This window comes from Oncorhynchus clarkii, chromosome 17, assembly GCF_045791955.1.
Source record: "Oncorhynchus clarkii lewisi isolate Uvic-CL-2024 chromosome 17, UVic_Ocla_1.0, whole genome shotgun sequence".
In the NCBI taxonomy this organism is placed as follows: Eukaryota; Metazoa; Chordata; class Actinopteri; order Salmoniformes; family Salmonidae; genus Oncorhynchus; species Oncorhynchus clarkii.
This window is the reverse complement of record NC_092163.1, coordinates 43,552,508-43,565,176: the sequence shown is the minus strand read 5'-3', so window position 1 is coordinate 43,565,176 and position 12,669 is coordinate 43,552,508. Positions and strand designations below refer to the sequence as shown.

The following is a 12,669-nucleotide window of genomic DNA, read 5'->3' as shown; positions in this document are numbered from 1 at the left end:
TATGCTTAGGGGCATTGTCTGAAATCTCTGGAAGACTGAAACGGGTTTCCCTCAAGAATTTCCCTGTATTTAGAGACATCCATCATTCCTTCAATTTTGACCAGTTTCTCAGTCCCTGCCGATGAAAAACACCCCCACAGCATGATGCTGCCGCCACCATGCTTCACTGTTGGGATGGTGTTCTCGGGGTGATGAGAGGTGTTGGGTTTGCGCCAGACATAGAGTTTTCCTTGATGGCCAAAAAGCACAATTTTAGTTTCATTTGACCAGAGTACCTTCTTCCATATGTTTGGGGAGTCTCCCACATGCCTTTTGGCGAACACCAAACATGTTTGCTTATTTTTTTTCTGGCCACTCTTCCGTAAAGCCCAGCTCTGTGGAGTGTACGGCTTAAAGTGGTCCTATGGACAGTTAATTCAATCGCTGCTGTGGAGCTTTGCAGTTCCTTCAAGGTAATCTTTGGTCTCTTTGTTGCCTTTCTGATTAATGCCCTCCTTGCCTGGTCCGTGAGTTTTGATGGGCGGCCTTCTCTTGGCAGGTTTGTCGTGGTGTCATATTCTTTACATTTTTTAATAATGGATTTAAAATGGTGCTCCATGGGGTATTCAAAGTTTAAGATATTTTTTTATAACCCAACCCTGATCTGTACTTCTCCACAACTTTGACCCTGACCTGTTTGGAGAGCTCCTTGGTCTTCATAGTGCCACTTTGTGGTGTTGCAGACTCTGGGGCCTTTCAGAACAGGTGTGTATATATACTGAGATCATGTGACACTTAAAGTCCACCTGTGTGCAATCTAACTAATTATGTGACTTCTGAAGGTAATTGGTTGCACCAGATCTTATTTAGGGGCTTCATAGCAAAGGGGGTGAATATATGCGCACACACCACTTTTCCATTTTTTATTTTGTATAATTTTTTTAAACAATTTTTTTTCATTTCACTTCATCAATTTTGACTATTTTGTGTATGTCCATTACATGAAATCCTAATAAAAATCCATTTACATTACTGGTTGTAATACAACAAAATAGGGGGGTGAATAGGGGGCCAAGGGGGGTGAATACTTTTGCAAGGCACTAGATCAGGTTAGTTACAACTGGGGTTGGAGTGAAACTCTACAAGAGGGTAGGTCCCCAGGAAGAGGGCTGGAGAGCCCCCTCCTAAACCAACAGCAAAGGGCAAACAAGATCCAAGTCCCTCTACTGACCAGCAGGATCTGCTGCAGCCGGAGGGCCCGTTTGGAGATGCCTGAGGTGGGCACGTTGTAACACTTGGCGTTCTCAAACATCAGAGTAAGGTCAGAGTCCATCTGCTCCACACTCTCGTACTCCCCATTCTTCATCTTCTCCCTGAGACAGGGACAAAGAAGTTCATCATTCACTGAATGGATGGGTTTTTACATACATTCAAAATAGCACCAGGAGCTGGACAAAAACAAGGTCCATAGAGTTTTGCTGCTCGCAAAAAAGGAGAAAAGAAAAACGAACAAAAGAAATTGCATTGGGGGCAGCAACACTGTGAGCGGACATTCTATTTTTCATCATTGACTGACGTTAGCTACACGGACACCAACTCTCCATGTACAGTGCCTATAGGACGATGTACTGTAGTAGCCTATTCTTACCTGATCTGCTGCAGGGCGATGGGGTGTTTGATCTGCTGGTAGTAGTCAGGGTATTCTTTCCTGGAGGGCAGCTGGAGGAAGGGTTCAGAAAGAAGCGGGCCCTGGCTGTTCCTGCCCCCCCTCACAGCCTCGTACAGCTGGAACACTGGGTTACCCATGTCCATACTGGAGCTCAGGCACTCCGCCTCAGACTCACCCTCGTCATAATGCACAGAGCCTGGAACACATGATACACAGAGAAGTGCACACATTTACAAAATCACACATACTTAACCACACCGTAACAACATAAAGCTATGAGGAGGACTTGGCCTCAAAGACTCAACAATTCAAATCTGGTTAGTGTGTGCGCGCGTTTGTTGTGTTGACAAACTCACCAGAGAGCAGGGCGTCCTCGTCATTCTCTGAGCCGTACTGCAAAGCCAGGGTGATGGCAGAGAAACGGTCTCCCTGGGCTGACCTCCGGTTCTTGATGCGGACACTGGTCTTAGTGGGCTCAGCATGGTCTATCTCAGTCTTTCTCTGGATGAAGACCTTCTTGATGATGTTAGCATCCTTGACATCAAATAAGGAAGCATTGAGATTAGTGTGCTTTCTATAACATCTAAGTTGTAGACATGCAGGGAAATCTTGAGCACAACATGGCTCTACTGAAACTAGACTTTCCGCACAACTACTCACAAGAACATAAGATACCAATAGGGAAATGCTGTATAAAATATATCCTATGCCATATAGGAGGATAAATATACCTTAAAAACCTGAGATCCTGGTTCATTGTATGTTTTTGCATTTTTCACCAGAAGGTCAACATCCTTAGCCATGCCGGTGACACTTTTGTAGTATCCAATCTGACAAAGATTCACAAAATATCATGGTTAGGTTACAGAGTTACATTTTTGTTAATTAGCAGGCGCTCTTATCCAGAGCGACCGACAGTAGTGAAAGTATACATTTTCATACCGGTCCCCCACGGGAATCGAACCCACAACCCTGGTGCTGCAAGCGCCATGCTCTACGAACTGAGCTACACAGGACACATATGATATCTTATATGATTACACAAAATAACAAATTATATCAAGTTGGCCTGTATTCATGTGCTTATGTATTAATACGCTTAACCAATTAGATGTCAATCAATTCTACACAAATTGCAATGCATCAGGTGAATAGGATACCTGTATTCTCTGAGTGATGGCTCTCAGATCAAGGGGCTCCTTGATAACGGCATAGTAGTCTGGGTAGTGCACTTTGGAAGGCAGCTTCTGGAAGAGCTCACTGATGACCCTTCCTGAGGGGTCCGTGTATGACACTACAGCATCTAGCAGCTGCTCCAAAACCTCCTTCAGGCAGCTCGGTGGGGTCTGTAGATCAGCGCATACAGGAACAACCACAAGCTATGATCCCACGTACATCCAGTACTTATGGAACTTTAGTTGCAAGTGTTGCAAGTCTACAGAGCTTGTCAACAATGAGTAAACTTAGCTTGAGGGTAAATGTTGTAGACACAGAAGAGGTGAGAATAAAAGGTATATGTAGTTGAGTTAACATGATGTAGATTGTCCATGATAGATAGACATGCAAAGCAGGAAGGAGCTTAAAGATCTCATGATATATAGATATATTTGTCAGATGATCTTTAATCTTTACCTCATCTTCAGTGAAGAGAGCACGATTATCTAGGATGTCTTCACCATCGTCGTCATCTTCATCACCATCCCCTGGCTGAACAAACTCATTCCTGGTGTGGACATAGAGTTCCCACAGCCTGCAGGCCTCTTGGTACTCCACACCATCAGCCTGACAAGTCAGAGATAAAACAGAGTTTCCGTTAGCCGGTAATTGCTGGCTGTTGGCCAGAAAAACAAAAGGCCGATAAATAAAATTGTTGCCGGCCAAATTGACCCGGGAGAAAAAAAAACACCGGTGGGCAGGCTATCAGCACGTCACCCACCACTTTAGCTGGAGGCAGTATGCATTAGAGGTGGACCGATTATGATTTAACGCCGATACCGATTATTGGAGGACCAAAAAAGCCGATACCGATTAATCAGCCGATTAAAAAAATATATATGTACTTGTAATAATGACAATTACAACAATACTGAATTAACACTTATTTTAACTTAATATAATACATCAATAAAATCCATTTATCCTCAAGTAGATAATGAAACATGTTCAATTTGGTTTAAATAATGCAAAAACAAAGTGTTGGAGAAGAACGTAAAAGTGCAATATGTGCTATGTAAGAAAGCTAACGTTTCAGTTCCTTGCTCAGAACATGAGAACATATGAAAGCTGGTGGTTCCTTTTAACATGAGTCTTCAATATTCCCAGGTAAGAAGTTTTAGGTTATAGTTATTATAGGACTATTTCCCTCTATTCCATTTGTATTTCATTAACCTTTGACTATTGGATGTTCTTATAGGCACTTTAGTATTGCCAGTGTAACAGTATAGCTTCCGTCCCTCTCCTCGCTCCTCCCTGGGCTCGAACCAGCAACACAACGACAACAGCCACCATATCGAAGCAGCGTTACCCATGCAGAGCAAGGGAAACAACCACCCCAAGGCTCAGAGCAAGTGAAGTTTGAAACGCTATTAGCGCACGCTAACTAGCCAGCCATTTCACTTCGGTCACACCAGCCTCATCTCTGGGGTTGATAGGTTTGAAGTCATAAACAGTGCAATGCTTGACGCACAACGAAGAGCTGCTGGCAAAACGCACAAAAGTGCTGTTTGAATGAATGTTTACGCGCCTGCTTCTGCCTACCACCGCTCAGTCAGATACTTAGATACTTGTATGCTCAGTCAGATTATATGCAACACAGGACACACTAGATAATATCTAGTAATATCATCAACCATGTGTAGTTAACTAGTGATTATGATTGATTGTTTTTTATAAGATAAGTTTAATGCTAGCTAGCAACTTACCTTGGCTTACTGCATTTGCGTAACAGGCAGTCTCCTTGTGGAGTGCAACGAGAGAGAGGCAGGTTGTTATCGCGTTGGACTAGGTAACTGTAAGGTTGCAAGATTGGATCCCCCGAGCCGACAAGGTGAAAATCTGTCTTTCTGCCCCTGAACGAGGCAGTTAACCCACCGTTCCTAGGCCGCCATTGAAAATAAGGTGTTCTTAACTGACTTGCCTGGTTAAATAAAGATGTTTTATTTTTTATAAATAAATATATATATATATATATATATATATATATATAAAAAATAAAACATCTTTATTTAACCAGGCAAGTCAGTTAAGAACACCTTCTTATTTTCAATGTCGGCAAATCGGGACCCAAAAATACCGATTGGTATGAAAACTTGAAATCGGCCCTAATTAAATCGGCCATTCCAATTAATCGGTCGACCTCTAGTATGCATTTTGAAAACATAGTTTGAAACCTGAATGTTTTACTTAATTTTATGAGGCATGTCCTACCTTGCTTGAAAATCCAAACAAAAGAAATGTGTAGGCAATTCTTTTATAAAGACTTGTTTCAAGTTTGGGGAAGCATACAATTTATCCTACCACTTCTTCCGATCTGCGTGCCAGTTATGAGTTTCATACGCGCATTTCCGTGGAACAGCTTCATTTCAATAATAACGTTTTGTTTCTCAAAATCATTATCACGTTAAATCATAAAAATCTTATTTATACTACTAAAAATATAAAAGTTCAAACTCAACTAATGCGAGAGCACTTGCATCTGCCATATGGACACATTGATACACTGTGATCATTGGTGGCTAAATAGCCTAAATGAGCACATGGAACTCAGGGGTGGCCAATGCATCTGGTGGCCTATAACTTATTGTCAACGAAGTAAAATTAGATAAAGCTGACAAATAAAACATACTAATGGAAATTCCAGGTCTTTCAATCACATTAATCTCTCTACTCAGCCTGTCTGCCTCCCTTTCCTGTCTGTCTTGACTGGAGGTATTATTGCTAGTGAAGTGCAACATTGTATCAAATCAATCAACTGGATCCAGCCTGAAGTGGTTTCTAGCTAACTTGCAACATTGTATCTACCCGCCTATTACAGCCCTCAGACAGCTGTTTTTGCAAAAGCAAACTGTATTTTATGACTTTTCCAATGAGGCTTGGTGATTTTTTTCAAATAGCCTAATAGTTCCTCACAATAGACCTACCATTGGCAATGGATGTAAAAAAGTTAATAAAAAAATATAACATTTATAAAATTACTGAGAAGCTTGTTTTATTAGTAGCAGACGTGGTAAGTTAAGACAAGCAGAAAACATCCCCAAATGGGCACTTTCCTACATACATTGGGTCAAAAAAGTATTTAGTCAGCCACCAATTGTGCAAGTTCAACCACTTAAAAAGATGAGAGAGGCCTGTAATTTTCATCATAGGTACACTTCAACTATGACAGACAAAATGAGAAAAAGAAATCCAGAAAATCACATTGTAGGAATTTATTTGCAAATTATGGTGGAAAATAAGTATTGGTCAATAACAAAAGTTTCTCAATAATTTGTTATATACCCTTTGTTGGCAATGACAGAGGTCAAACGTTTTCTGTAAGTCTTCACAAGGTTTTCACACACTGTTGCTGGTATTTTGGCCCATTCCTCCATGCAGATCTCCTCTAGAGCAGTGATGTTTTGGGGCTGTTGCTGGGCAACGCAGACGTTCAACTCCCTCCAAAGATTTTCTATGGGGTTGAGATCTGGAGACTGGCTAGGCCACTCCAGGACCTTGAAATGCTTCTTACGAAGCCACTCGTTGCCCGGGCGGTGTGTTTGGGATCATTGTCATGCTGAAAGACCCAGCCACGTTTCATCTTCAATGCCCTTGCTGATGGAAGGAGGTTTTCACTCAATCTCACGATACATGGCCCCATTCATTCTTTCCTTTACACGGATCAGTCGTGCTGGTCCCTTTGCAGAAAAACAGCCCCAAAGCATGATGTTTCCACCCCCATGCTTCACAGTAGGTATGGTGTTCTTTGGATGCAACTCAGGATTCTTTGTCCTCCAAACACGACGAGTTGAGTTTTTACCAAAAAGTTATATTTTGGTTTCATCTGACCATATGACATTCTCCCAATCTTCTTCTGGATCATCCAAATGCTCTCTAGCAAACTTCAGACGGGCCTGGACATGTACTGGCTTAAGCAGGGGGACACGTCTGGCACTGCAGGATTTGAGTCCCTGGTGGCGTAGTGTGTTACTGATGGTAGGCTTTGTTACTTTGGTCCCAGCTCTCTGCAGGTCATTCACTAGGTCCCCCCGTGTGGATCTGGGATTTTTGCTCACCGTTCTTGTGATAATTTTGACCCCACGGGGTGAGATCATGCGTGGAGCCCCAGACCGAGGGAGATTATCAGTGGTCTTGTATGTCTTCCATTTCCTAATAATTGCTCCCACAGTTGATTTCTTCAAACCAAGCTTCTTACCTATTGCAGATTCAGTCTTCCCAGCCTGGTAAAGGTCTACAATTTTGTATCTGGTGTCCTTTGACAGCTCTTTGGTCTTGACCATAGTGGAGTTTGGAGTGTGACTGTTTGAGGTTGTGGACAGGTGTCTTTTATACTGATAAGTTCAAACAGGTGCCATTAATACATGTAACGAGTGGAGGACAGAGGAGCCCCTCAAAGAAGAAGTTACAGGTCTGTGAGAGCCAGAAATCTTGCTTGTTTGTAGGTGACCAAATACTTGTTTTCCACCATAATTTGCAAATAAATTCATTAAAAATCCTACAATGTGATTTTCTGGATTTTTTTTCTCATTTTGTCTGTCATAGTTGAAGTGTAACTATGATGAAAATTACAGGCCTCATCTTTTTAAGTGGGAGAACTTACACAATTGGTGGCTGACTAAATACTTTTTTGCCCCACTGTATGTGCGCAGCAGGCCAGGTAGGCTACTTCTGTGCTTGCTCCCTCAACATGAACAAGACAGAGAAACCAGACCCATGCTCATTGCTCACATGGAGCACTCCAAACAAAAGACAAACACATTTCCACCCCAAGAATGAGAATGGTAAATGACTATAGGCCTAATTAGTAATACAGTGCATTAACAGAAATTAATGTAACCAAATGACGGGCATTAACAGTACATTTTACTACTCGTGACACATGTAATGGGGAATTGATACAAATAAACAATTCACACAATGAAACAGCAAAATAATTGTCAGGAGACAGCTGAGTGCATACTGGAGAGCTGAGCGCATGCATTCTGGAGAGATCTTTATTTATTTCACCTTTATTTAACCAGGTAGGCTAGTTGAGGCACAAGATGCGCCTATAGTCTATCTTCGCCACCCCTTCTTCATGTCTCAATATTTTAAATCTTCACACATAACTTATATGCTTTTCGCTGACCGCCGCAACTCAATAATCAACTAGGCCTTTTGCCACCTGCGCTGCCTATGAAAGACTTCCTCATATGCCATTTCTCTCCTGTTCTATTGATTTTCATATCAACTTTCTTTTGTTGTTCAAAGCCAAAGGTACAATCCTAGTCATATTAGCAACTCGTCCTAGTTGTTGCATCTTTAGAGTCACCCTCTTTCTAGGGAGATTTGCATCTCGGTCATATACTGCTGGCATCAGGTGCACTGTTTAGAACTGCATTTAGGCAAACGTTTGAAAGTGAAGTTTTATTGTCTGCTTCATTACAGGAGTTGAATGTTCTGTTAAGATGAATTACCATAATGTAAATGTTATTTCTGTCATTCCGAGCACCGGAGGTAGACGCCCTAATCCGGTATATTTCTCAAAATGGCCAGTAAATGTAAATCTTCCAAGTCACGTTGTCCAGTACCACATTATCCTAACGGAAACCCTGATATAAAAGCATGAATAACCTGCTGTGTCTAAAGGATGTGTTTCCTACTAGTCAAAGACTAACAATGTTTGTTATCACAAAGTGTAATATCACAAAGTACAGCACAATCAAGTTTTCAATCGATTTTCAGCTTAGACTTCAATCCACATAGTGTGTGTGTCACCTTATAGTAGGTCTTGGCGTTGTTGAACATGAGCTGGAAATCAGCAGTGAGCTGCTCCACATCTTGGTAGTCCTCTGACTTGAGCTTCTGCTGGATCTTGGTCATGTCTATGGGCTGGGACACCACCTCATAGTAGTCTGGCTGTTTCCTGAGGGAGGAAGAGGCAGAGATAAGACACCTGGGGGCTTTTCCTCTGCATTTCGTCTATGGTCATTTGGCACCAAATATCAGAAAAAGGGTTGCGAAAGGGAGGGACAATTTTTTTTTGTTATGACCCTTACCTTCTCTTTGGTACCCTGATGAACAGCTCACAAAGCAGTCTTCCTTGGTCGTCCTTGTGGTCCCTGACAGTGTTGTACACCTCGTGGCACACAGCAATCTGTTGAACAAAAAACATGATAATAATAATAATAATAATAATAATAATAATGTGGGTCAAAGCAGGTTACAGTAAACAATTCCGTGTTTGGGAAACTTGGATTCACTGCATCACACAAATAAAACATGACAAACCTGACCAAGACTAAAACAAGGATGTTGATAAAGATAACCACAAGCTTTATCAAAGGGATAGTTAGGGTGGATTCGTAAATTCACTCTGGAGTGTCAGACTGCACTCTCTGCGTTTGTAAATTAAGAGCTTTGTTCGATTGTACATTCGTAAATTCAGTGCATTTCGCTCATGGAGCGTTCAGAGCGCACACCGGATGCTCTGGCCGAGGAGCAGGGTTTATCCGAGCATTCTGACCTCACAACAGTAGTCAAGAGCCCAAGCTAACTAACTAAATCTGGCTAGCTTCTTCCAAACACAAATGAGAGAACACCTCACGCTGTTTCTGGCCATTTTGAGCCTGTAATCAAACGCTGATGCTCCAGATACTCAACTAATCTAAAGAACAGTTTTATTGCTTCTTTAATCAGAACAACAGTTTTCATCTGTGGAAACAATTGCAAAGGGGTTTTCTAATGATCAATTAGCCTTTTAAAATGATACACTTGGATTAGCTAGCACAATGTGCCATTGGAACACAGGAATGATGTTTGCTCATAATGGGCCTCTGCACTCCTATATAGATATTCCATAAAAATCAGCCGTTTCCAGCTACAATAGTCATTTACAACATTAACAATGTCTACACTGTATTTCAGATCAATTTGATGTTATTTTAAATGGACCAAAAATTAGCTTTTCTTTGAATGGTTTAGTTCATAAATCCGCATACAAACATGGTCTCTTTTTTGCTTTCTTGAGTAAGGCATCTCCAAAATACACGCATTTCAGCCTAGCTCACTGCTTTCTGTGGTGGTGGGGCAGCCAGCGGAAAATACAGAGCACAGGGGTTGGTAATGTTCTCTAGTTGCGCCGTAATTGGCTCAGTGTTCTGTCACTCATGGGGACACTACGTCACCGCAAGATTCAAGCCCCTTGGGTGCTGCCATAGATTGACATTAGAAGTGCGCATCCAAAAAGGCTCAAGGTCACTGGTCACAATATTTGATTGGACTGATCATGCCAACATCATACTTTCAAAATCTTAGCTAGCAAGCTAGACAAGCAGTCATCTTGAATCAAGTCGACAATCTACTGGCAAATCCTTTTCAATCCTTGTCATATGAAGAGAAATGATAGATAAAACATATCGGTGCTCATCTGACATCGGACATGAACATTACACAACAAGTTGGAAATCCCAAATTCAGCAATGAGTGGTTTGGAAGGAATCAGTGGCTAACTGCAAGCGGTGCAAAGCAATCACTAGTCTGCTATTCAGTGGAGTGGGTGTGTAGTCCAAGTCTGGGTTTACGGGTCTCTTTTCCAAGCTTAAAACGGACAAACATTCACATATAACACCATGGGCCAGAAAAGGTTGAATAGATTGGCCGTGGTGTCAATCCAGCATGACTTCTGCCATGTTCAAAACAACTGGAAAATCTCAGACTTCAGGGAGTTCAAGACAACTGGGAACTCTGGGATTTTTTTTTAGCTTCTACTGGGAAAATACGTTTTGAACAATCCTAGTTGAGAACTTGGGCCTCTTTGTAGAGCTCCGACCTGAAGATCACTGACGTTTCAACCTTGCCCCCCCCCGATAGTCCCCAGTTGTCTTGAGATCACCATAAATCCAGAGAATGTCCCACTTTGATGACAAAATTTGCCCACAAGAAGGGCCGCCGCACCCCCTTCTCTTCAATTGAGCAAAGAACAACAAGGTTATTCCATAAATGTATTGTATGCTGCTGCATAATGATGTAATATGCCAGGGAGATATGTATACTGTAGCTAAGAAAGTAATACTATGTGTGTGTTGTGTAGTAAGCTGATAGTAGCTCATGTGCCTCACCCTAATTAATTTGGTCCCTTTCCCTCTCTTAACTTAGCCTACTGTTGTAACTTGGTGGTGCACATGTAGCCTATTGCCTGTTCTAGAGAAATGTAATCACTGAATATTGTAAGAGCTTTCATTGTCTGCTTATATGCTCCCTTTATGTATCCTACAGTTCTGACTTCGTGTACAGGGAGAATACTGTAAGAACGACGACCCATGTTCGGAATTCTGTCACTGTACATTTCAAAAGGGCTGAAAAAAATATATTTATATTGACTACGTCCATCCTAGCTTGCTCAAATAATGTCTTCATCGAAATGACGCATTGCCTCTTTTCCGCTCGTCGTGCAAACTATGGCATAAATTGTCAGTAGAAACCACATTTGTTTAAACAAGTCAGCCATAGCAGCTATCTTTTTTTAAGGGCAGTAAATGAGGCCGAATGAACTATTTTGCTGCCAGACAAGGCTCCGCCAGACAAGGCTCCGCTGATAGCTAGGTGTAGCGTTGGTAAGGATTCACTCCATGGTGCTGAAAATAAAGATCTGCTGTTGGGACAGCTTTATTTAGGCCCTAAAAGTTTGTGGACACCGTTTGTCACCGTTATAGTGCAATTAATGCATTGTTTAGTGGCTTTGCTGGCATGCATAAAAATAATGGGGGGAGTTTGCCCCACCAAGATCTACATGCTAAAATCGTCACTGCATCAGAGCTAGAAGAGTAAGAAATTCAACTCACAGGATCTACCGTAGGGACATTAGAGGGTCTTCTCCTCTTTCGCCCGCTTCCGGGAGTGGAGGAGGAGGCATCGTCAAAGTCCCCTCCGCTCACACTACTACTGGATGGAGAGGTGGCCCTTCTCCTTTTCGAACTCATTGGTATAACTGATGGTACCTTCACAACAACACACACAAATACCGTTAGCTTGCTGGCTAAGTAGCATCCAATTTTTTTTTATAATATTATAAACACTGACTAGACCTGTAACGTTACAGAATGAAGTATTTTATTATAATTCGTTTATTTAACTAGGCAAGTCAATTAAGAAAATATTATGATTTACAATGACGGCCTACAAAGAGACAGAGTCCCGCTGGGAGCAGGGCTGGGATTAAAAATAAAATGTACTGTACACTAGTAGGACAAAACACACATCACGACAAGACAGACACCAAAACACTAGCTACATAAAGAGAGACCTAAGACGACAACACAGCATGGCAGCAAAACAACACCACCGTAGCAACATAACACGGTAGCCACACAAACATTGAGAGATTAACTCTGAAAAGCATTTAAACACGTCCGTGTTAACTTTATCTGGCTACGGGTAACGTTAGCTAGGTAGCAGCTAGTTATAAAACATGGGAAAATGGGATCTTCGACGTAGAATATTAGCTAGTTTATCTCGCTATCTAGCTAACAATCTGCTGATAAATACAGAGTTAGCAGTAACGTTGTTAGCTAGCTAGATGACTAAGTAAACTTGCAAAGGCGAGCGCCTAAAATGTAAACGTTCGCTAAACCGTAAAAACTAGAGCTAGCTTGCTAACAAGCTAGTTGTAATGCTACTTTGATAAACAAATTGAAAGCAAAATGCAATCCCGGTTTACCTGAATTGTAGTATGTTTCCCTGAGCAAAATTGTTTCGTTAAAAAGTCAATTCATTCGAAACGTTAGCTAGTCAAGCTCCTCCCCCGTGGCAGTATATTGTGACCGGAT

General features: G+C 41.7%; 1 protein-coding gene across 3 annotated transcripts in view; it reads right to left on the bottom strand.

The window, feature by feature from the left end:
- The window catches only part of LOC139370883 (polybromo 1, like), a 38,326-nt gene extending 25,657 nt beyond the window's left edge, over window positions 1-12,669 (bottom strand). For all 3 annotated transcript variants that reach the window (XM_071110740.1, XM_071110741.1, XM_071110742.1), the window contains exons 1-10: window positions 12,561-12,669; window positions 11,686-11,841; window positions 8,902-8,999; window positions 8,621-8,768; window positions 3,281-3,430; window positions 2,809-2,994; window positions 2,380-2,478; window positions 2,005-2,182; window positions 1,628-1,844; window positions 1,211-1,352 (exon numbers count right to left, since the gene is read on the bottom strand). In XM_071110740.1, the coding sequence (XP_070966841.1) occupies window positions 1,211-1,352; window positions 1,628-1,844; window positions 2,005-2,182; window positions 2,380-2,478; window positions 2,809-2,994; window positions 3,281-3,430; window positions 8,621-8,768; window positions 8,902-8,999; window positions 11,686-11,823 (1,356 nt within the window). In that variant the 5' untranslated portion in view covers window positions 11,824-11,841; window positions 12,561-12,669. The remainder of the gene's footprint in view (window positions 1-1,210; window positions 1,353-1,627; window positions 1,845-2,004; window positions 2,183-2,379; window positions 2,479-2,808; window positions 2,995-3,280; window positions 3,431-8,620; window positions 8,769-8,901; window positions 9,000-11,685; window positions 11,842-12,560) is intronic.